The sequence below is a fragment of the Pan troglodytes genome, chromosome 10, assembly GCF_028858775.2.
Source record: "Pan troglodytes isolate AG18354 chromosome 10, NHGRI_mPanTro3-v2.0_pri, whole genome shotgun sequence".
Lineage (NCBI taxonomy): Eukaryota > Metazoa > Chordata > Mammalia > Primates > Hominidae > Pan > Pan troglodytes.
Window position 1 is genome coordinate 95,375,603 of NC_072408.2, and position 25,169 is coordinate 95,400,771.

General features: G+C 38.0%; 1 protein-coding gene across 4 annotated transcripts in view; it reads right to left on the reverse strand.

Annotated features, from left to right (window-relative positions):
- KITLG (KIT ligand) overlaps window positions 1-25,169 on the reverse strand; it is an 87,855-nt gene that overhangs the window by 49,419 nt on the left and 13,267 nt on the right. For all 4 annotated transcript variants that reach the window (XM_003313839.7, XM_509255.9, XM_016923954.4 and 1 more), the window contains exon 2: window positions 3,424-3,537. In XM_003313839.7, coding sequence (XP_003313887.1) covers window positions 3,424-3,537 — 114 coding nt within the window. The remainder of the gene's footprint in view (window positions 1-3,423; window positions 3,538-25,169) is intronic.

Consider the following 25,169-nt stretch of genomic DNA (forward strand, 5'->3'; position numbering starts at 1 on the left):
GCATTTGAAGTTTGTCAGCCCTAGATTAATAACTATTGATCATGTCCATGTTCCTCAATTGAAAAATTAGGAAATTGAATGCCAGAAAGATTCAGTGATTTGTCCAAGGCCACACAGCCAGGTAATAGTGGAGCTGGTATTAAAAAAACCTAGCATTCCCGACTTCCTTCAAGATGCTCTGCCCCACCATGTATAGAGAAAGGCTGTGATTATCTACATACATAAATCTCAACAGTCCCTCATGTTGCTGTTTGAATAAATGAAATTACTAAGTTAGGATAGGAACACTCCACTTCTTTTCAAACATTAAAATACACACACACACATGCACACACACACACACACACTCTATAAACATTACGGCCTAAGCAGTCCTGATACTTCTACATAAATAACTTTTATGTAGATGCTAGTTGGAAACATTAGGGTTCTTACACCCCATCTCCACAAGTTGAGATTCGGTATAGTGATGCCCTTAGAGCTGTACCTTAAATAAGTCCCTGAGAGACTACCAGTAGTGACCTACTTTAAACATATTTTGAAGATTTGTATTAATCTGGCATCCTTATAAGTCTATACAACACAGATGATAACTAGTCATAATAGGAATTGAGATTAAATAAGAGTCAAGACATTTTGGTTTCTAAACAATGACAGAAGAGACCATCGAGAGCAATTGCTCTTAAGCCTCCTTTCAGAATTTTGTTAAAAATATAGATGTTTGGATCCCTCTTTCAGACTTACCAAAGTAGTTTCTTGGTGTAGTCCCAGGCACCTGTAATTTTTATTATTATTATTATACTTTAAGTTCTAGGGTACATGTGCACAACGTGCAGGTTTGTTACATAGGTATACACATATCATGTTGCTTTGCTGCACCCATCAGCTCGTCATTTACATTAGGTATTTCTCCAAACGCTATCCCTCCTCCAGGCCCCCACCCCCCAACAGGCCCCAGTGTGTAATGTTCCCCTCCCTGTGTCCCTGTGTTCTCATTGTTCAACTCCCACTTATGAGTGAGAACATGCGGTGTTTGGTTTTCTGTTCTTGTGATATTTTGCTGAGAATAATTGTTTCCAGCTTCATCCATGTCCCTTCAAAGGACATGAACTCATCTTTTTTTATGGCTGCATAGTATTCCATGGTGTATATTTGTGAAATTTTCTTTATCCAGTCTTCTATTATTGATGGACATTTGGGTTGGTTCCAAGTCTTTGCTATTGTGAATAGAGGTACCCATAATTTTCATCAGCATGACAGGTGATTGTGATGCTCACTAAAGTAAAGTACATCATTTCCTCTTCTTCACTCACCCAGCAAACATTTAATGAACATCATCTACTTTGCTTTCCCCGCCCTTCTCATATCACCATTAAAATTCCCAGATGAAAAATTTAGCCAACAACTGACTTAGACCATTGGGTATTAAGATAACATACATTAAAAAGTAGTTTTGCACCATTACATCTTCAAGGGTCTATCTTGCTTTGTAGACTTATTTTTTTCCTTCATCTTGTCTCTAAAAACTTTATCTTCCTTATAGAAAGCTAAGATCATGTGCAGGTTTGCTAGACTAGGTCATCTCGCACAAGTTTACTATAACATTTTCTGTATGATTCTGCTTGGTCTTGTCAATAGCTTCTAGAATCTGAGAACAATTTATTGATAAATGAATTTAGGCATGGGCATAAGTAGTCAGATGGGAGCTAAGATAGTGACTGATCTCATGGTGCTTACTACCATCCTACTTCCAGTAATGCCACCTGACACTCATTTCAGCTCTGAACTGAGGCACTTAGTATGGTTCCTCTTCCCTAAGTTCACATAATCATAAAATAGTAACAGTGTCTAACACTATTTACTATGTGCTATGTGTCAAATATTTACTATGTGCTAGGCACTGTGCTCACTATGGGCTTAGGCTGCATTATTACAATTTATCCTCAGATCCCGCTGACATATTATCTCTATTTAACAGATGAAGAAACTGAGGCTAGAAGGGATCAAGTGCCTTGACTAAGATCACACAGCCATCACATGTTAAGTCTAGACTAGAATCCAGGTCATTCACAAAAGTTAGATTTTAAACACATACTGTCCTTTTAGTATTGTTTCTTGGGTCACAAACTAACAAGCAACTCAAGGAAAAAAAACATGATCTATTTTTAAACAGTATGTTTTTTTTAAAAAAAAAAGTACTCCCCCCTCACCCCCATCCCTATACACAATAGCTAACTGGGTATATAGCAGACAACTCTTGCATGGCTTTGCTCACAGTTCCCTCAAGTAAGACATACTGATACATCTGCTGCTGCTGCATGGAAGAATGCTTTTAAACCTGAACTCTCTGGGTCCTAAGGAATTTGTATAAATTGTGTCTGTGTGTTTCTAATTCTATATTGAGGCTAAGCCAGCAAGACTTCAACAGTGGCCTTAAACTTCTGTTTTGAAGTTCTATTATAAACCCAAAATAAGACATATACACCAGAAAATATATATCAAGAGGAGGGAAGATAAATAGAGCCCCTTCTACTCCTTATCCCAGTACCTCAAAAAATAAACTTTTCATCCTTTTCTCCATATCACAACCCTCATTTCTTACCTATTCTCGCATCACCTCGGTTCTCTAGTCAGTATTTAAATAACTAGGAATTTAAAAATTGCTTCTCAAGCTTTGTTCATCCTGAAATCATACATGGTTCAAAAAAGCATTAAGATCTCCCCTAGATCATGACGGTTGGGAAGGATGCATTCCAGATGTGTTATGCCCTCTCTGTGGCTTGATCTTGAGAGAAAGCATCTGGAGAAGCATAGCATGGAGCTGGCAGTGACTTGGGGAAGCAATGCAAATGCTTTCGCTGAGGGAAGAGTTCAATGTGACAAACCAGGGAGATGAGTCCCTTCAACATGTGGGCAATGAATCACCTCTCTATGTTCCCTGAAGGAGCAAACACCCACTGACATGTGACAGGGTCTTCCTGCTGATTGAATTAGGAGAATAGCCATTTCAGATTTCCTTTCATTAGGCTTTTTAAAGAAGAGTAGGAAGACATGTGAAGGGGAAATAGAACATGCTGGGAAACCCACTGGAGAGATTATGGGGAACAAGCTGGGGCAAGCCCATCAGCACACAGCGAACTCTCCAAGGTCCTTCACTGCCTATGAAGGATGGGGAGAAGACCAGCAAAGAAGCAGTCACAGCAGTGGTGTGCAACTAGCCAGTTTTACCAACAAATTATCCATGACCCTAAATATCTCACTACCTGCTTTCTATAAACCCTTTATTGTAACCCAGTGATTACTTTCCCCACTTTAGGAAAACATTACTTTGGGGCAAGAAAAATCTAAATCTTTTATCAACAAGCACAGGAAAAAGAGCCACAGCTCTTTTTTACACAGCACGGTAAAGCATTCCTTACTTACCAATTTAGTGACGTCTTTTACATTATTAGTCACACGATTCCTGCAGATCCCTTCAGTTTTGACGAGAGGATTAAATAGGAGCAGCTGAAGATAAATGCAAGTGAGAATCCAAGTCTAAATGAAAACAGAAAAATTGCTTGGTGATCATCAGTTAAAATCTGTAATCATTCAAACTTTTAACATCTAATGCCTTGATGCACAAAAAGATCAGTCTAATATATGATTGGCTTAAATGCAATTAAATATTACGCATTCAAGCTATGCTCACCAAAGTTTTTAAAAGCTTTTAGTTAAAATCCATTTTGAATTATTCTCTCAATGACAATATTGTTAACTTTTGTTAAAAACTTTCTTCAGCCAATTTCCCAATGGCAATTAGGAATAAACTTGTAGCAGCATGTTAAAGACTTAGCCCTTAGGGTATCTTCTAAAAACCAGAGAATGCATAAAATGTATACCTTATGGCACCAAAAGAAACATCTTATTTCTACTTTAAATGTAGACTGCTTGGCAAGAAGCAGCATAATCCCTGAGCAGTGCTTTAATCCAATAATCTACAATAGCACACCAAGTTAAAGTGAGAGAGATGTATATTTTTAGACCTAAGAGATTTCCACTGAATTTGTGAGACATCAAAAGAATATTTTGAAACACAGCTTTTTAGCCACTTAAGGAAAATATTTCCTAAGCCAATAGGAAGGCATTCTTGAACCCTAGCAGAAAGTAATCTGTCTTCTCTCTCTCTCTCTTGAACACACATAACCTACACATCGGCTTGAAAATAACATTTTCTATTATGTATTATAGTTGCTTTTATGCATGACTTATTTTTCCTTATTACACTGTAGAGTTTCAAGAACTTGTGCAACTGATTTATCTTTGTAGTATCTTCACAACACATAACACAGTGTCTTGCATATAAAAAGTCCTTAATAAATATTTGCTGGGTCAATCAGTGGTCAAGGTAAAAATATATCCTGATGCTCAAATTCAATAACCATTTATTGAATATATATTATGCAACAGGAACAACGCCAGTCACTAGGGTAACAAAGATGTTGAAGATGCCCTTGAAACTCAGAGGCAGGTAAATAAATAACACTCACATCTTGTGATAAACACTTTCGGAACACAGAAGAGGAAGCAATTAATCAATTAACCTTAAGGGGGAGAACCAGTTGCAGGAAGACAGTGCCAAGAAAAGCCAGAAAGAAAATGTGACTGTGGCTGGATTTAGGAGGACAAGGAGGATTTGCAAGGGCTGACAAAGAAAAGATGAACGTTCCAGGAAAAATAAACAGCATGACAAAACCATGCAGATGTGAAGACATCTTAAAATATGTGCACATTCTTTTATGAGATACCATTCTTCTGTAAAATCTTAAAATTACACAAGAGTCCAGATGCACATGGCTAGAAATCTTCTCTATTTACATAGCTAGCCATATTAAAAAGGAACTGGATTATTATTTTCAATTAATATCTGCATGCTAACTAGATATTATACTAGAACAAATAATGATTATTATTTGCTAAAATTTCTAAAACTACAATGCTAATTACATGGATATAGTGGTTTGTATTCAAGATTGAAATCCTTTTATTCCCTTACCACCATGGTCTATTTTAGCAGTAATCCTGCATAATTTTATTTAAGGCTACTTCTAGCATTGTGGGGTCACACTCTTCATAGTATCATCTTTCTTGGACCACAGTGAAGACTAAGTTGTATAAATTATTTCTGTTTGAGGATTCTTCTTTTTGGACAGACAACCCCTACATACAAACTGTCCCTTAATAACAGTCTTCCTTCACATGTGTAAATATAATTTATTAAAGTCAGCTTTCTTTTATATTGTCATTGCTAAGATGTAACCTCCCTGGAAATATATTTCTCTAAACCCCTCTTTCTGATGTGATTTGGGAACTTTCTCTAAGGATCTCTGTAATGGACCAATCTCAGAAATGACCATAATCATATCCTTTGCTCAAAGAAATGTAATGGCAGAAATTCTGTTACTGGTCTTCGCAATCCTTTACGCCTGGCTTTGAATAAATACTAAAGAAACATTTGTTTTCTCATTCATCTAGCAAGTATTTATTGAGTATCTGGTGTATACCAGGCATTGTCCTAGGTGCTAGGCCTATATAATGAACAAAATTCCTGCCCTCATAAGGCTTAATCAACAAACATAAGTAACTAGGTTATACAGTATGTCAAAAGGTGTCAAAAGCTATGGGAAAAATAAGATTAGAGCAAGGTAAAGGGGATCGGGATCATAATGTCTACTCTGCCTTACTGGTGATCTTGGGTTCAGAGTGACAATCACAGTCATGAGTCACAGGAGGCTTTGCCCAGCACCAAGTGTACTGCTGAGTTTTAAGAAAGGTTAGGTTGGCCGGGCGTGGTGGCTCATGCCTGTAATCCCAGCACTTTAGGAGGCCGAGGTGGGTGGATCATGAGGTCAGGAGATCGAGACCAGCCTGGCCAACATGGTGAATCCCCATCTCTACTAAAAATACAAAAATTAGCTGGGTGTGGCACTGCATGCCTGTAATCCCAGGTACTCAGGAGGCTGAGGCAGGAGAATCGTTTGAACCCGTGAGGCGGAGGTTGCAGTGAGCCAAGATTGCGCCACTGCACTCTAGCCTGGCGACAAAAGCTAGACTCCATCACCAAAAAAAAAAAAAAAAAAAAAAAGTTAGATAACAAAAGAGTACATACAGCACAAGCAGAGCAGACTCCCAGGCCATCTCTGATATCAGAAAGTCACTGAACACTCAAGATACGTGTGGCAATGATAGGTGATGTTGGGTAGGTAGAATCATTCCTTCTGCTTATACCTTGCTAGCTGAGCAGCTTTTTAGGGATATGGCATGAACTTCTATTCATTTTCTAGAGCAGCTACCCCCACCAGTACCAGTCTCAACAATAAAATATTAATACATATCAGTGCATGACATATGCTTGTAATAAAGCACACATCAGTGCCTGCTACCTAGTAACTTCAGCTGAATTCCCTTGGAGGAAGTATAGATGTACACCTAAAAGTTTCTTGAGTCCTTGTTGAAAGAAGACTTATAGGGAGGGTCAAATCACCAGGCATCTCTGAGTCTCGAGAAGAGCCATAGAACTAACTGTACTCTTTTCTTTCCAGAGATTGCAGTATGGGTGGAAACAGCTTGAAATTTTTAACAGGGTAATATTGATAAGTGTCTCATTAAGAAGATAAAATTTCACCAAAGATTGGACAAAGCTAAGGCAGTAATCCACGCAGACATCTGTGTGAAGAGTACTGCATACAGAGAGAAAAGCTGGTGCCAAGGTCCTAAGGTCTATTTAAGGCGTCTGTTATTTAAGACATAGCAAGAGTAAATTAGGGAGCAGTAGAAGATGATGATGTCAGAGAGACAATGGAGAGGACAGCTCATGTAGGGCGTTGAAGCCTATTGCCCAGACATTGACTCTTACTTGAATAAAATAGGATTTATTGCAAGATTTTGAGCAGAGGAGGGATATATACTTCAGAATAAAAATAAATTAATTAAATAAGATCAGTCTGATTGCTATAATAAAAATAGACTTTAGGGTGACAACAGGTAGAAAATGAAACCGACAAGTTGGGAGGTTGCTGCCGTAATCCAATCAAGAAAGGGTTATAGTAATACATTGACTGAAAGTGGTTAGATTCTGGACATCTTCTGAAGGCTGAACCATGAGAATTTCCTGATAGAGTACAATTTGAGAGAAAGAGTCAAAGATGACTATAAGAACTTTGGTATGAACAACTGGAAAGATGGTGTTGCCATCAACTGATATGGGGAAGACTGGGGGTAGAGAAGGTTTGGAGGGCAGATCAGGAGTTAAATTTTGAGTATGTTAAGTTTAAGATGTCTTTGAGATATTCTAGTGATAATGCCAGGTCAAGAGATTTAAATCTGGACTTAGGAGGGAAACTTGGGGTGCAGATATAAATATGATAGCCTTCCATATATAAGCAAGTGAGTGGATGAGATCACCAAGGGAGTGAGTAAAAGTATAAAAAAGAACAAAGAACTGAGCATGCTATGGTGTTCTAACCTTAAGGGATCTGACAGAAGAGTGAGAACCCACAAAAGAGTCCAAGAGAGCAAAGCAAAAAGATCATGGAAGGAAGCCAAGACTTTAAAAAAGTACTTTAAGGAAAATAGGGTCAAACTATGTCAAATGCCAGTTATAGGCCGAGTAAGACAAGGACTGATAACTGACCACTGGTTTGGCAACATTAAGGTCACTGGTAATATTAACAAGAGCAGTTTTATTGAAGTGGTATGGGAAAAAGCCAGTCTACAGTGGGTTTTAGAAAGCAGGAGACGAGATTAACCAGAAACAGTGAGTATGAACAGCTGTTTTGAAGAGTTTTCCTTCAAAGGAGAGCAACTGGATAAACAAACACATAAATAAATAAAACCAAGATGGGGAAGTAGCTGGCAAGAAATTGGGGGTGAAGAGAGTTTTATTTGTAAGAAGGTTGAAATGCCAGAATGAGTGTATGCCTATGGGAATGATCCAGTAGGAGGAAGCAATTGGCAATATAGGTCAGAAGAGAGGGGACTGCTTGGGCAACAGCCTTGAGCAGGAAAGAAGGGGTGAGATTCAGTTCTCAAGTAGAAATTGTGGCTTTAAATAGGAGTACAGGTAGTTCAATGCTATCAGGCAGAGCGCTGGAATGTGAATGCAGATGCTGGTGGTGTTTTGGGAACAATTCCATGAATAGAGCTAAAAGTTACTGAACATTTACTATATACCAAGCATCTTGGATATCTAATAAGGAAAAAAATAACTTTCGTATATCCTAATTTTAAAGATGAAGGAGTTGAGGTACAGGGTGGTTTGGTGACTTCTGAGTGGTGAAATCAGTAAGCCCAGGTCTGTCCAATTCTAACTCCTGTCCTTTTAGCCCCTCTACACTGTCCCAGAACTCCTGCAAATCTGTTAGATGATTTGTGAGAACTGTGATGCGATAGCAGATCTCTAAAACTTTAATACTTTTGCAAATATCAAGCATATGGAGACAAGTCTGTTCCATATTCCATGCCACAGCTGAATAGTCTACATTATTCAAGTCATCATAATTTTTAATATATGTCCTTTGATAGTTCCTTAAAATATATCAACACAGACTGCTATAATAATTGAAGAATGATTTGATCAGGGCAACATAAATTTTTTTTGCATCAGTTAAATTCAAATATCTTACAAAGACACGGTTTTGTTCATTTTATAAAAATCCACTGGGTCAATGCTAAAATTAAATCTATGTTAGCTTATGAACATTCAAATATCTCTGAAAAACCTATATTTCTTAAAGCCCTTTATTTTAAAGCCATTATAAATAAATTCATATTGTAATTTAATTTTGCATATACTTTGCATTAAAAATATCCACCTTTCATAAAATTAAAGAATTCATTCTGGCATAGCTAAACATTAGGACAGGGAGATAATCAAGTTAAAAATATTGAGATTTTTGCCAAGCAGTAATGACATCTCCTTCATCAGTATACTCAGGAGAGAGCTGAAATGCAGAGCTTACTTCTTTATATAAAAAAGAAATTTTTCAGTATTAACTTTTCTACACAGAAGTCTTTCTAATATTGTACACACACTTTGATTTCTTAAACAGTGAATTGAAATATTAAACTTTGCTTTTCTGTGACGGTTCAGGTTCATCAAATAAAAGGAAGACTTTCAAAGTATCTCAGTTATGTAGTTGTAGCTTCCCTTCTCCAAGTGGTTCCAAATTACTATACTTGTTTGTATAACTTTTAAAAATTTATTTTAGGTTTCATTTGTTTGTTCCTTAGTTTTCCTGTTTCCCCCAGATTGTCAGGTCATTACTTGCAACATATTGTTACTGCTAACATGCCTATTTCTAGTCTCCTGCACTCTTGATGATGAACACAACACATGTCCCATATGGGAGCTTACAGCAGGAAGTATAATGGCCCCAAAGATGTCCATGTCCTAATTCTTGGAACTTGTGAATATATCACCACACATGGCAAAATGGACTTTCCAGACATGATTACGTTAAGAACTAGAGATGAAGAGACTATCCTAGATTCCCTGGGTCCAATCTAATCCCCACGGTCCTTAAAAATGGAGACTATTTTCCAGCTCTGTTCAGAGAGAGGTGCAATGATGGAAGAAGGGTCGGGGAAATGTGACCTGAAAAGGACTCAACACGTCCTTGCTGGCATTGAAAATAGAGAGAAGGGACCAAGAGTCAAGAAATGTAGGCAGCTTCTAGAAGCTGCAAAAGAGAAAGAAATAGATTCTCCCCTAGAGCCTTTGGAAAGCAACATAGTCCAGCTGATACTTTGATGTAAGTGAGCCCTATTTTGAACATTTGATCTTCAAAATTATGATAATTTTTTTTTTTTTTTTTTTGACAGAGTCTCTCTCTGTTGCTCAGGCTGGGATGCAGTGGTGCAATCTCGGCTCACTGCAACCTCCGCCTCCCAGATTCAAGTGATTCTCCTGCCTCAGCCTCCCAAGTAGCTGGGATTATAGGTGCCTGCCACCATGGCTGGCCTTTTTCTTTTCTTTTTTTTTGTATTTTTGGTAGAGACGGAGTTTCACCATGTTGGCCAGGCTGGTCTTGAACTCCTGAGCTCAGGTAATCCACCCGCTTCAGCCTCCCAAAATGCTGAGATTACAGGCATGAGCCACCGCACCCAGCCAGTCACTAAATTTTTGGTAATTTATTACAGCAGCAATAGAAAAATAAAACACAGCTCAATTGAAATACTTTTGGAATGAATGAATGAATGAATGAATGAAAGGTGTAGTGTAGTGATGGTCAAGCTATTCCAAATGAGGAAAGTGAATTGCCTCTGCCAGAATTATTGGCCTGCACCCTTTATTTTAAGCAGAGCAGCTCAGCTTTTTTTGTTGTTTTATTTGTTCATGCCTCTGAGTAAGATTCTGTTTAAACAAAGGTTTCCAAGGGCAAGAAGAAATTTAAAAAAAAAAAAAAAAAAAAAACGCTTTTGGAAACCATGGGCAGAACATGGATCCAGAAAACCTCTCAGTCCCTTCCCATGTGACTTCAAACAAGTCAGCTAATCTCCCTGAGTATCCATTTATCAGCCTATAAAATGATAGTAAAAATAATTTTTGCCTTACCCATCTCATGAACTAGTAGTAAGAATCAAATGAGAAACTATTCAAACTATGGGTGTTATGCAATTATTTGTTGTGTGGTTTATGGGCTTTGCATTGGCTAGGAAACCAGGAGACAAGTACTTCAAAAATGTTTGAGTAAAACTTTCTGAGAAAAGACTTTATAGGGTAGATCTCCCATGTACAAAGAGTATGACCTTTAGCACATGAATATTTTGACACTGACTTTGAGTTCACACACCTTTTTCATTTATTTCTTAGTTCTGAACTGTGTTTAGAGTAGCTTCAGTTAACAGACAACTGACTTCCAATTAAATGACATGTTCCAATATATCAACAAAATATTTATCTTTGTTTTCTCTTCCTCTTCTTCCAATTTCTGGAAACTGAGGGAATACGGTGCCTAAATATGTGGGTGTGCACACACGCTCACACACACCCTAATGGAGATACACTGAAGCAAAATGTCCCTGTGTTTGTGACTTCTGCTCTAAAATGTATCTTTTCAGTTTGGGTAATCATCTATTTTTTTTTCTGTTAACATTCTCTGCAGCTGTATATGACATTTTTCTTTGGCTACTTTGTTTTATCATTGTACAACTTTTCTCTCTAGGTCAAGCTCTTTGTGTGATAACCCCTCATATCTGGATAGTCTTTCATTGTATAGACACATATCGTCCTGGGTAGTTCTCGATTTTTGTTTTTAGAAACATGCATCAAAAGTGTCCCCCGTGTATTCCCCACAACACACAATATTCCAATAATCCTTTCATTGCTAAATGTTGCCTTCAAATTATTTACATGATTAGGAAAAAAAATAATGAGAAATCTGTGCACACTGTTACAACCAAGGCATGCAGTAGAAACAGTTCTGGTAGAGGGAAGTAATACTGACTAAAATTTGTTAACATCAGTGACAGATGTGGCTGGTCCTTTTCTGGGAGCAGACAGTAGCAGACAGTACTAGAAAAGTACTTTAAAGAAGTCTAGGGTGGGAGGAATTTACAAGAAGATGAGGTTGAAGACCTCAAAGGCAAAGGTCTTGCTTAATTTTCATTTTTATTGAGAACAAACATCAGCAGACTCCAGTGGACTATTCACTCAATAACCAATCCCTCCTGAACACAGAGCTTTCCTTACAGTAAAAGGCCACATGCCAGGAAAAGGAGCTACAAACACCCAAAACAAACCACGGACTTAATCTGAACGTGTGTTGCAACACATAAGTCACACTGCAGATTCCTTTCCTTCAGTAGAAATTAAAATGCATGCAGCCTAAGAACATCAGGGAGACATATGCTGTTCAAGAAACCAGAAGATACCAATCCTCTAAACTTGGAAAAACAAAAAAATAAAATACAGAAAAAAAGCCTTTTTTTCTCTATGAATATGAGAAGTGATTTTAAAATATGCATTGTCAGGGTCCATATTACAGACGTCACAAAGTCAAAAAGAAAGTTAAGTGTTTGTGTAGCTCATTTTCTTTATGCACAGACCTACGAAATGGTATTAGAGCTGCCCTGAACAAAACAGCAGCTGCTGCCAAAAACAACATTCATCTTCTCTTTAATCCTGCATACCAGCTATTGAAGCAGGCAGTTCCCTTGTAGCCCAAATGTATTTTGGAAGAGAGCCAACTGGCTCAACTACCCAAAGACAGGAAAGCAAGTTACCAAGATACAGGTATGGTAACTGGTCCTGAGTTCAGGTCTTCTTAACTCATATGAACCATATCTTCCAAAAATAATCTATGTAAACCAACAACAGGATCCTCATTTGGTGAATAACCATTCAGTTCTATATGACTTCTTTTTTCAGATCTTTTTAATTGCTTAAAAATTTACCATTAAACATTATAAGGAAAATACCTAATCATCTTACACAGACTAAAATTCTTCTCTAAGCACTGTTAAGTAATCTCAAAGGGACAAATGAAACATTTAGGAGATTTGTTAGTTTTTGAAACTTAACTACTATCAATAAAACAGATGTTACCAGAGTAACTAATTGAAACTCAGACCAACTTGGAGTCCAAATTGGTGGGTGCCAAAATCTTGTAAAGATACTCTTCTAACTTCCCTTTTGTGAAGAAGTAAGCTAAAAATGTTTTAAAATATGGGTGATCATTAAAATATGTAATGAATATGCTCTTATAACAAAAAAAACTAGAAAGAAATTGCTTAATATGAAAAGGCAGACAATGTAATATAATAAGGGAATTTAATGTAACAGGGGAATTTAAAGATTTCAAGGTATTCAATGCATGAGAAAAATTTGGGGAAATTCACCCTTTAATAATCAGTCCTCGTTCTATATGTAAATACTACTTAAAGCGGAAATAACTCAAAATATATCGACTTCTAAGGGGCTGTGCATAGGACAAGCAGTTTGCAGATATTATTTCCTGTAATCCTCCCATCAACCAGGTAGATATTATTACCCTACTCTGCAGGTGAGCAAAACACAATTCGGGAGAGATTAGGTAACTTCCTTATGGCCACTTTGCTAGGAAATTGCTGGATTGGATATAAACCAAAACCTACACTATCTATGCTGGAAAGAAAAATACTAGGCCAGTTAGATAATAAAACTGACTTCATTTATATTTAATGAACTACTAAATTTTATTTAAAAGGGTCATGTTACAGAAGGCATATAGGTCTCTTTAACTCAATCAGTTTCAAATTGAAACTACATGTCAAGTTATTACCAGGTTGAATAAATGAGTCGCGCAGGTAAATCAAGTTACACTTAGCTATAGCTTAAACAAAAATTTACATAGCTAGAGGGAGGGGAGAAACCCAAAAAATAAAGCGATAAGTTGTTTCTTCTTATAAAAACAAAATTGGGTGCTTTCAGACTTCTAGTAACATTATCCCAGGGGCCACTTCTTCATTTAACAGACATGTATGGAGTATCTAATAAATACATAAGATAAAGACAGAAAGACTATGATCACTGGCCTCAGGAAGCTCAAGCTACTAGAGAACACAGCACAGTGGTGGGAGTCAGAGAGAAAAGGCCCAGCCCCTCCCTCAACTGCCCCCTGCCCCAAGTACAGCTAAACCTGACTTGGGGAGGGGGGCATTTGGGGGACAGGGGCATTTGAGGGAGGGGCTGATAGTTTCTGGGGGGAGAAGCTTCTCCAAAGGTGATCGGGGGCAGCCAACTCAAAGTTAGTGAGGGAGAAGACCCCTGACAGAGGAAGTAGCAGGTGCCCACAGAAGTGTGGAAACAAGGCATGTTCTTAGAATTCTGTGATTTTTTTACTCCATTGGAAAATAAGTTTCAAAGAATAAGCAAAAAAAAAAAAGGCAAGGCTAGAGAGATATGTAGAGGCCCTCCTTGCTAATTGATTTAGATTTCATTTTAAAAGCACTGGGGAGACCTGGAATGATTTCAAGCAAGGGAGTGTCAAGATCTGATTTATTGTTAAAAGGTTTATCAGGCATCAGAATGAAGGATGGACTGGGGGAGAGAGGGCAACAAACCTGGGGGCATGAGGCCCATTAGGAGGTCACTGAAGTAATCCAAAGCTGAGATGATAAGGGCCTTAACTAGGGCAGTGGCAGTGAGAATGGAGAGAAATGAACACGTTCAACAGGATATGGAAGTAGAACGGAAGATCTTGGTGACTAATGAAAAGAGGGTAGGGTCAAAAGGGGAAGAGGCACAAATGACTTCCAGGTTCCAGTTTGGGTGACTGTGTAAAAAGTGGTGCTATCTGCTGATCCAGATATGTAGGAAGAGAAGAGGCAGCAGGAGTCTGGGAGTTTATCACCAAAAACCTTAGTGAATACTACCATACCATAGATAGATACCATTCTATCATGAACTATCTGTGTAGGAGATGAGAGAATGTGAAGCCAAATACATGAGAGGGAAATCAGTTGATTGTGGAGTACAGCAGCCAATGGAAAAAAAAATACCAAAGGGAGAAGGCAATGAATAAAACAAGCACTAAAAGATGTCAATATGATGTTTACTAAAGAGTACTTAATGGAGCTGACCTTAATGAGGGCAGTTGCCATTGAGTTGATGGAATTAAAAGTCAATCACAGTGGATGGACTACAGGAGTGAATGAGTATGAGGGAATTTCAAGGGTATATTACTACAGTTTGCCAAAAAAGAAAGAAGAGAGTGAGTGATCATGGAAAGGGCTAGAAAAGTTCACTTCGGTCTTGGTAGAAGGGAACACACAGCCCTGAAAGAGTGGGACTAAAATAATAAACTCAGCATTTCTCTTTTTTAAATGGCCTAGGAATAGGGAACAACTCACCTGGGGTTAACAGAGCCAGGTGAGCTCAGAAGTTTTGACCCTGTGTAAAAATCCCTGATAAAAGACTGGTACCTCAGGCAAGAATATAGGGCCTGAGTGTTCAGGTTTTTACTGTGACTAATTTTAATAAAGATGTACATAATAGAGTAAGCATTTGTGACAGCAGTATAGACTATCTAATTAGTAACAATGGTTTAAAAAGTAGATCATTAGCTATTCATAAAGCTCTTTAGCAGTTATACAAAGCAGAGGGGAAAAAAATCCCCTACACAGTATAATCCACTTAATTTTAAGGAGATGCGAGCTAATGACTAATTCTAATTTCTGTGAGGATAATGATGTGTAACAGACTGAGCTAGTCTAGAAAACTGATGGGTACTAGTTTAATTCTCAACTATCACGTCTGGAAAGCTAAAAACGCCATTTCTCAGATGCCCTTTAAGTTAGCTAGGTTTATATATCTACTGCCAACTCTCTGCAATAAGTGTGTATTTTCAAAGAAATAAGACGAGCAGACCTCCCCCAACACCGGCCAAAATATGGAAACATAATTTTAAAAATTCATGAAGGTTCTGAAATCTGCATCTTCAGCACTCCATGGACACGGGCACCGTTTACTCTTATGCCAACTAGCTGCTCTTAAAATTGAACTACCCTGATGTACAAGAATCTGAGGGTTGTACATCACCCTGATGTACAAGAATCTGAGGGCTGTAGCTCTCTAAAAACAGCTACAGAAACATAAATCATAATTTATACTCTTTCAAATACATGACTTGCTTCTGAAAGTGAGATCTCATGTAAATCAAAAATTATGTAATTATTTAAAATCTCTAAAATATTTTGAACTCCAAACCATTTAGTGATGTGAAATGAGCATAGGCTTCAGTTGCCATCTGATCCCAAGTGCCCAATCTGAGACCGAATGCCTGAATTTCCTAGAACCTTTTTGTGTTTTTTTCCACTATGGATGTAATTAATGTGCTCATATGTATTTTCACATCTGCTACTGAAAATCTGACAAGTTTAGTCTCACAAGACCTTTTAAATAAATAAATAAATAAATAAAAATCTGAGGAAGCAGCTCAGAAAATTTTCAACAAAGTTCCCCCCACCCCCCACGACCCGCCACTCACCAACCTGGATATTTTACTACATGAGAATAAACTAAATCTTTATACTCTACTTTAACTGCTTCCAAATATCATCAAAATGAGTGGAGCTAGAGACATGAGCTCAAAGAACGTTCACAATCTTGATCGTTTTCTCTGTCACATCAGATGACAAGCTTGATTGGCAAAGGTCACAAACTGGCTTTGCGAATTATGCAATGTGTGCGAGACATACCAACTGCCTTTTTAGTGGGATGGAATAAACTGTTAAAATGTTCCTTCTTTCACTGAAGGTGTTCCAACTGAAACCAAGGGAGTCAGCTGTGTTATGTTTAGATGAAAGTGTAATCATCTGGGGTGTTTACTTAAAATACAGATTCCTGCATGTCAGAGGGAATCCAAATTTCTGAGGGTGCATCTCAGGAAAGCACATCTTTTAATAAGCCCTCTATGTGATTATTAGGTACTCTATAAAGTCTGAGATATAATATTTTAGATAGTTCATGAGTGTTATATTGTTAAAGAAAACAAACAAAACAAAAATGTCTTAAAAGGTATACAACGTTGTATTTGATTGAAGGGCTACATACTAGGTGCTCTTGATTTAGAGTAACTTGAGGGGGTGAGGGATAAAAGATGACAAATTGGGTACAGTGTATACTACTTGGGTGATGGGTGCACCAAAATCTCACAAATCACCACTAAAGAACTTACTCATGTAACCAAACACCCCCTGTTCCCCAATAACCTATGGAAATTAAAAACAAAAAAGATAAGAAAAGTTAAGTGTATTGAGTGCACAGAATACTGTTGATTGTCTCTTTCAATTGCCATTCCAATATTCTCCTAGCATATCCCTCTAAACTATCATGGCTGGAAAGCTAAAAACTCCATTTATCAGACGCCCTTTAAGTTATCCAGGGTTGTAGATGGGACTTCGGTTCTGCCAATTAGGCGTGACTGCAAGATCTGATATGGGAAGGAAATACTCGAGAAGACAGGCTGGCTGTGGGCATGCATTTTGTTGGCTTAGTTGGTACTGCGGGCAGCAAGACCCTCCAGTCAGCAGCAGTAACAGCTTTCTGCACTGGCCGCAACATATTTACAGACTGTAGTGGACTTAAGTTCTGAGTGCTGGGAGTGTTCTGGAAGCTCAGCTTGCAGTCTGCTCCTACGGCCCTTCCAAAAATTCCACAGGCCATCAAATGCACTTCAATATACTCTTTGAAGTATATTCCAGGTTTCAATCAGGCAGAGTAGATTATATTGTCCAAAATTAAATCCTAAGCAAAACAAGGGGAAAAAGCCAAGTAATTAAGCATTTATTTCTCCTAAGGGTGGTCAAAATTTTCCTTAGAAATTTCCCATTAGTATTTCACAATTCAAGTTGAAAAATAAGGATTATTTTAAATTTTAAAAAAGACCAATTTTTTATAGGCAATCCATGAGAGTTTTATACAATTCTACCAGCTGAAACACAGCAAAGCATTTACAGTTGGCATGCCTGGGACAAGTTCCTCTGGTAACAATAAACTTCAATTGCAGATTCATTGACACGCCTGAGACACGTTTCTCTGGTAACAATACTCTACAACTCCAGGTTCAATGACATGCCCAGGACTTGTTCTTCTGATAACAATATATGTCAATTGCAGGTTCACTGTTTATGAAGATGATGACATTTAAAACAGAGAACGTTATCAAAGTAAGATATGAATTCAAATCCTGGTGCTGTCACGTGTTGTAATCCAGAGCAAATTATGTAACCTCTCTGAGACTCAGTTTTCTTGTGATGATAACATGTTTTTGCAGTTTTGAAAAGATTACATAAGACAATGTTATGTAAAGCACTCACAAGCCAATTGGCAGATCTATGAGAACATTACATGACTATTAATGCTCTAATTATTATTTTGTTAATTACAGTTAATAGTTAACTATAGCTAGTTCAGTTAGCTACAGTTAAACCACAGTTGATGCTACAGTTATAATTTTATCTTTATTGATCCCTTAAATATTCTAAAAGCTGTGCTAACAGTAAATGACTATACAATCATTCACAATACAACCCATTTTAAAAAAATGTATTTTCTTTTTAATTGCACATAATAATTGTAAACAATCTCATTTATCCTCTGCCTCCCCATAGATTAAAGATCAGCCCTGGAAAGTGAAATAAAGAGGTTGTGAAACTGCCCCCTGAGCTTGGATTTGGATCCGCTCTTCTAAGCAGGCAGGCTCTTTTCTACCTAGTATAAAAGTGAGGCAAAAATTGTTTGGGCAACAGGTGAATGTTAACCTAAATAGCAAAGTTTCAAAAGTCAACTTCAGCTTCACTAATATATCCAAAACAGCTTTAGAAAACAGTGTGTTGGCCGGGCGCTGTGGCTCACGCCTGTAATCCCAGCACTTTGGGAGGCTGAGGCGGGCGGATCACAAGGTCAGGAGTTCGAGACCAGCCTGGCCAACACAGTGAAACCCCGTCTCTACTAAAAATAAAAAAATTAGCCCGGCATGGTGGCATGCGCCTGTAGTCCCAGCTACTTGGGGGGCTGAGGCAGGAGAATCGCTTGAACCTGGGAGGTGGAGGTTGCGGTGAGCCGAGATTGCACCACTGCACTCAAGCCTGGGTAACAAAGCGAGACTCTGTCTCAAAAAAAAAAAAAAAAAAAAAAGAAAGAAAGAAAACAGTGTGTTTACTCATGCACAGAGAAGTGGTATAGAGGAGGGGGTTGGAAAACATCAACCTTAGAATCAGACTGCCCATATTTTAATTTCTACTTTGACACAATCCTTATGGCCGTTGGAAAGTTATTTTATCATTCTGGGCCTCAGTTTCCTCATCTGTAAATGGGTGTAATAACAGAAATGACTTTATAGGTTTGCTGAGGATTAAATATAGTTATGTAAGTGAGCATTTAGTATAGTACCTGTCAAATAATGCACCTTTATAAATGTTTGCTATGGCTATTGTCGTTGCTGTCTAGAATAAGCATTCCCAGTAACATCATGCCCAAACTTGAAGAATGGTGGTTTAAGCCAAAAATCTGGGCACCATCCTTGATTCTTCCCAGTCCCCTATTTCCACATCTGATCATATTTTCTACCAGCAAAATAAATCTCAAAACTCATTTCTCTCCATTTCATCTTGTACAACTTTAGCTTGTGCTAAGTTCTTAGCACACTCTTACTGGAAGATTACAGGGATCCTCTAAATAGCCTTCTTTGCTTTCAGACTTATTACTCACAATAGTATCTTCTTCTGGGAATATATAAAACATGATCACTACCTGCTTAAAATCTCCCAATGCCTTCCCATTACATTTACAGTAAGACTCGAACTCCTAATCAAGGCCTACAGAGACCTTCGGAAGACAGACTTGTCCAACTCCATGTTTACGCCTTAGTAACCTTTATCTTCCCACCATGCTCTAGCCACACTGGCCTCCTTTATGTTCCTGAAATACCTGGAAGGTAATTCCTGCCTCAAGCCCTTTGTACTTGCTGCTGCCAGTTTTCTCCTTTTTGGGCTTTGCCAATGGCAAGTTGTTCTCATCATTCAGGACTCAGTTCAAATATCACCTTCTCAGAGAAGCCTTCCCAGGTAACCTGTCCTAAGGAGCACCTCTTATCACATCACATCACAGTTTTGCTTTCCCTTAAGCACTTTTCATTCTCAGAAATTATTTTGATTACCCAATTAGTTTACTCTTACCATCTGTTCCTCCCAACAAGAATATACATGGTATAAGAATGAGGATTATATTATTCTTATCCGTCGTTCTTACCTCTAGCACCTTGATTTGGTCCTTTCTCATAGTACATAATCCTCCATATTTGTGGATTGTATGTATTGCTAACTGCTACTGAATTGCTCATAAAAGTTCTCCTTCAATAAAATTCTCTTTTATATGGTACAGACCAAGGTACTGGCACTATCTAAATTGTGTTACTAGAGAATAAACCCAGGTACATATAATGGGGCAGAGAGGAAGGCTGGACAATGTACAATTCAATCCTCAGCAGCTGGTTTCCATATTTACACAATAGAATTGCAACATCGCCAACCAGTTTTGCTTATTATCTGTTTCTTACACTTGACTGTGAGCACCATAAGGTGCCATATGGACTTTCAGTCCCTCCCTGTTTTGTCAGACTGACTAAGGCAATGGCAGGTGTGAAGAAGCCCCTCGTAAATATATTTAGAATGAATGAGTGAAGGATAAACAGAAGGGCTTTGTTCATCAGTTGGGTATAAACCATTGTCATCCTTCTCACTCTTAGGCTCAATAACTGCTAAATTCAAATAGTGACGATTAGCTAAATGCTTCTCAGTTTGAACTTTTAACCATTTTCTTTGTACCTTTAATACTTCCCTAGGTCCATGTAAGTGGAAAACTAGGCTATAAAACCATGAGTAGACTACAAGCTCCAAGAAGGGCAGGGACAACGTAAATAGACAATTTTAATGAATGAACAATCATTGAAAAATGCTTCTCCTGGTAGATGCGGCCCAAAATCGAAGGGCTGACCTGGCTATAAAATCCCCAGAGCTCCCTTTCTGAAGAAACTACATAAGTATAAAGTGGAGTTTCTTTCCTTTATTGACAAAAAGGGGCATATTAAAAAAGCGAAAACACTGAAAGTATCACACAGAGCTGAAATGTAGACACTGTCCTGCAGTAAGTTCACTGGAAGTCTCTGAGAAGTCAACAATTCCATATACTGCTTTATTTAGAATTTATTGTAATACGCAACCATAAATTTTTTATTTCCCCAGTGAGTTGCAATCCATTAACATTTCCAAAGTAGCCATTCATAAAAATCATTCATGGTGATTCAGCATTCAAAATGCATGCAAAGAATAAGATTTCACTCAGGGAAGACATACCCAGAAGTGATGACATGGGTTAAGCTTTTAAATGCTAATCTTATCTCTTCCCAAAGCATTGGTTGACTCTTATCTATCTGTCATCTTTTCTAAAGCAGGCAAAACAATGTTCATAAAACTGAATCCCTTTCCAGACTCATTCCTACTTTGACCAAAACAAAACCAGCTACCTTTTCTTCAGGGACACACTGGCATAGTGTTGATGTTCCCCTATCATGCAACTTGTTTGCAAGGAACAGAAAGTCGCATGCCAGACTACTCATGAGCTGATTCAATGACACTTCATCCCTCCCCCAAAATAGGCTGCATCATCACATTTTCATGCTAATAATCATGACTAAGTGGCAAGCTCTTTTATTCCAATTGTTTATCATGAGATCCATGGAATTATCCTTAGCATTCTCTCTAATACCATTTTGATGTAGGAGGAGACTCTAAATTCATTAAGAAAGGAAGATGTGGCCGGGCGCAGTGGCTCACGCCTGTAATCCCAGCACTTTGGGAGACCAAGGTGGGCAGATCACCTAAGGTCAGGAGTTCGAGACCAGCCTGGCCAACATGGGGAAACCCCACCTCTACTAAAAATACAAAAAATTAGCTGGGCATGGTGGTGGGCACCTGTAATCCCAGCTACTAGGGAGGCTGAGGCAGGAGAATTGCTTGAACCCGGGAGGCAGAGGTTACAGTAAGCCAAGATTGCACCATTGCACTCCAGCCGGGGCAACAAGAGCAAAACTCCATCTCAAAAAAAAAAAGAAAAGAAGAAAGGATGTAGGACACAGTAAGGAAAGAGATGATTTTTTACAATGTATCAGGATAGGAGTATTGGCATCACACTTGTTATTGTTATCTCTATTTTAGAAGATTCTGACTTAACAGTTTTCTCGGTAAATGTAAGTTATTGTGCATTCTGAAATTCATCCTCATGGTAGACTTGGGAAGATTATTTTGCTTTCAAGTTTAAAACAAAAGAAGAATATAGGAAATGTACCTTAAGGCCTCAAGTCTTGACTCTTAATAATGCTGGGAAAATACAGAAAGAAACTTTCTTCTTGGAGCAGAAAAGGGGGAGAGTGGGTAACCATTTCAAGGTAATCCTTTGAGCTTCTTTTCAAAGCAGCTGCTTTGCTGAGGAATCAGAAGGGGATGGAAGAACAAATGTAAACAGGGAAACTGTTTGGATAGCAAAGAGATTTTCTCACCATATGGGAGAGAATAGGGATCTACTTCCTCAGGAAATGAAGAGAGGGACTCGTGAGCAATATATTCACTAAATGAAATTTAAGATGTACTTCAGCTGCTGTATGTTTTAAGTGCCAAATCTGCACAAACCATTTTGTACATCTACTTCATTGCTCACTATTTGTGTGTTATCTCCTCTTCTTTATGGTCCTTTTTGGAGCTTTTCTTTGCAAATCAAGGCAGAAGGTAGACTTTGTGATATAATTATATAAAACTGGAAACATTTTATTGGTTCAAGAAATGTTAACTTTTCAGATCTGCACCCAAAACCAAGAAGCTTATCTGATTAAAAAAAAAAAAGGAACACAGATCATGCTCTAAGTTTGTATCATTTTAAACACTTCAGAATTTCTTAACTTGGCATCAAAGAGTATCCCCAAAATGATATATGCTTTTAAAAGTACATGCAATATCTGTAACATTATTTTAGAGCACTGAATTGTAAAGCAGTAGTATTACTGCCTTGAGTCACTAAGATGATGGCTTCTAACCACACATGAAATTTGAAAACATCACTTCTTGTTAATCCTTCTCCAACTTTCTTCCTCCACGCTTAATCTCTGATCTTATGTATTGAGACATTATTTTTGCTAAACTCCTTAACCATATCTGTTTTAAATACATAAATATCATTCTAATAGAATCATCTAAACCCTCTCATATTGTCATATTTCTGTCTTTCAACTCCTTTTAGACAAAGACTATACATCTCAGTATCCAAAACTACACAACATCCTTTACTTGAGTATTGCACTAGCTACCTATTAACCAGCACAAATTGTTAACAGAATTTTAAAGGAAGCATCTTGAGTGTGGGTGAGCTGGGAAGGAAGAATCCATTTACCATATTTGTAATAGTCTCATGAATTATTATGTATCAAAAAAAAATCTCGGCTGGGCACGGTGGCTCAGGCCTGTAATCCCAGCACTCTGGGAGGTTGAGGCAGGCAGATCACGAGATCAAGAGATCGAGACCATCCTGGCCAACATGGTGAAACCACATCTCTACTAAAAATACAAAAATTAGCCGGGAGTGGTGGCACGTGCCTGTAATCCCAGCTACTCAGGAGGCTGAGGCAGGAGAATCACTTAAACCTGGGAGGCGGAAGTTGCAGTGAGCTGAGATTGCACCACTGCACTCCAGCCTGGTGACAGAGCGAGACTCCATTTAAACAAACAAACAAACAAACAAACAAAATCTCTAGGTGAGAAAATGTCAACAGTACTAATACTAAGCAAGAAATTAGGAACAAACAGATCAGGTTTGATGACTGAGAGTTGTAAGATGCTGAGAAATTTGCTCAACCTCTGTGAGCTGATTCCTCCTCTTGTATCAAATGGAATAATCACACTACCACCACCCTCACAGGTGGGGAGAATCAGGAGACATAAAGTATGTAACACATTTAGCTCAGGACCTGGCACAGAGAATAAGCATCGGAAATCAACATTTTTCCTCTTCACCATCATCAACAATATTCTGCCCTAAAATCCTTTCTGGTTCTTAAGTCTTCATATATCTGGCATTAGCGAGTTTTAACTGGCCCTTGTCATTCAGCCTATTGTGTCATTTCCTTAAGAATGGCAAGCAATGGCCTCACCTTCTCCTTTATTTATTTATTTATTTATTTTTAATTTACTGTCTCCATTCTCTTCTACCACCCAAAGTGGCTCATTTATCATTTCTCTCTCTGAGGAAAATTCTGTTTGAACAATGTATGTATGTTTATACAGGACAGTGTTACATGCAGTTTCATGTGTCTGCTGAGGTCAGCAGGCACAAAATTGTCAAATGTCTGGATCCATTCTTAGAATGCTGACAGGTGGATGTTGTCCCTCAAAGAGACATTTGGCATTAAATTCATAGTTTAGTTCAGAAAATCTTTATCAATATTTTGGCACTAGCTAGGGATACCAGTGTTAGACAACTTAGCTAGGTAAGTAAAAAAATAACTTCAATATAATGTGATAAGTGATATGATTGTTTTTTTAAATGCTACAGGAGCTCAGGGTAAGATCACTAAACAACATAGCAGGGAGAGGGGCTGAGGAAAAAGAGCAAACAAAAGTCAGGGAGGACTTCCTGGAGTAGAAACCATCAAAGCTACCCAAATGCGAGGCCCTCAGGGCCTTGGAAACCAAGTGCAGCAATATAGGTATGTCATTGTACATAGTTAGGTGACGCTGGAATGAAACTTACCACTCGGGAGTGGTGGAGATAAGCAACAGCCAAACCACAGAGGACCTTGTATAGTGTGCTGAGGGTTTGGACTTTATCCTGAGGGTAATGTAAAGTCGGTAGAGGATTTTAGCCAGGGTAATGACACAGTCAGACTTCTGTTAATAACTCTAGATTGTGTGCATTAGAAAGAACCTTTAAAATTAAAGGATCTACCCCTACATTTTGATGGACAATAAAATGGACATCCTGAAAGCTGCATAGCAACACAGTACCACATACATGAATTTAGGACATGGATCTCCTGTGCTGTCAGCAAGTTCTTGTTCTGACTTTCCTGTATTACTCCTCAAATGCTAGGACACAAATCTTCAGGGAAAAGTGCAAAAGGAATTCCTTTTTAAATCTAATTCTGTTCCTAAGCAATTCACAAAAATTACACATGTCAGTGTTTCTACTACATTCTCCTTTAGGCCTTAAAAGCAGGGACTTTAATATATATATATTTGTTTTTCTTTTTCAATATCTAAAAGAGATTTCTGCATTTTAATATTGGTTCAAAGTGTTGTGTTAGATCCCACTCTGAACTGAACCCAAAATTACTTCCCACATTTTCCGGCTTGGTAAATTAATCACTGTGGTATCCACAATCAAAGATTCAATCAAGAAACTTCCAGAAAACCTTTGGAAACAAACTTTGTATTACAAAAGAGTTATAAAACAGGAGCTGTTTTCTCTCTTTCACAAGTGTTTTGAACAAATCAGCACTCCATCAAAAAGAACATAACAGTTTAATGTTCTGTCAAAGAATGGAATGCTTGTTTACCTGAAGTAATGGACTGATAAAAGTAACTTGCATCTGTCTTGATTGATA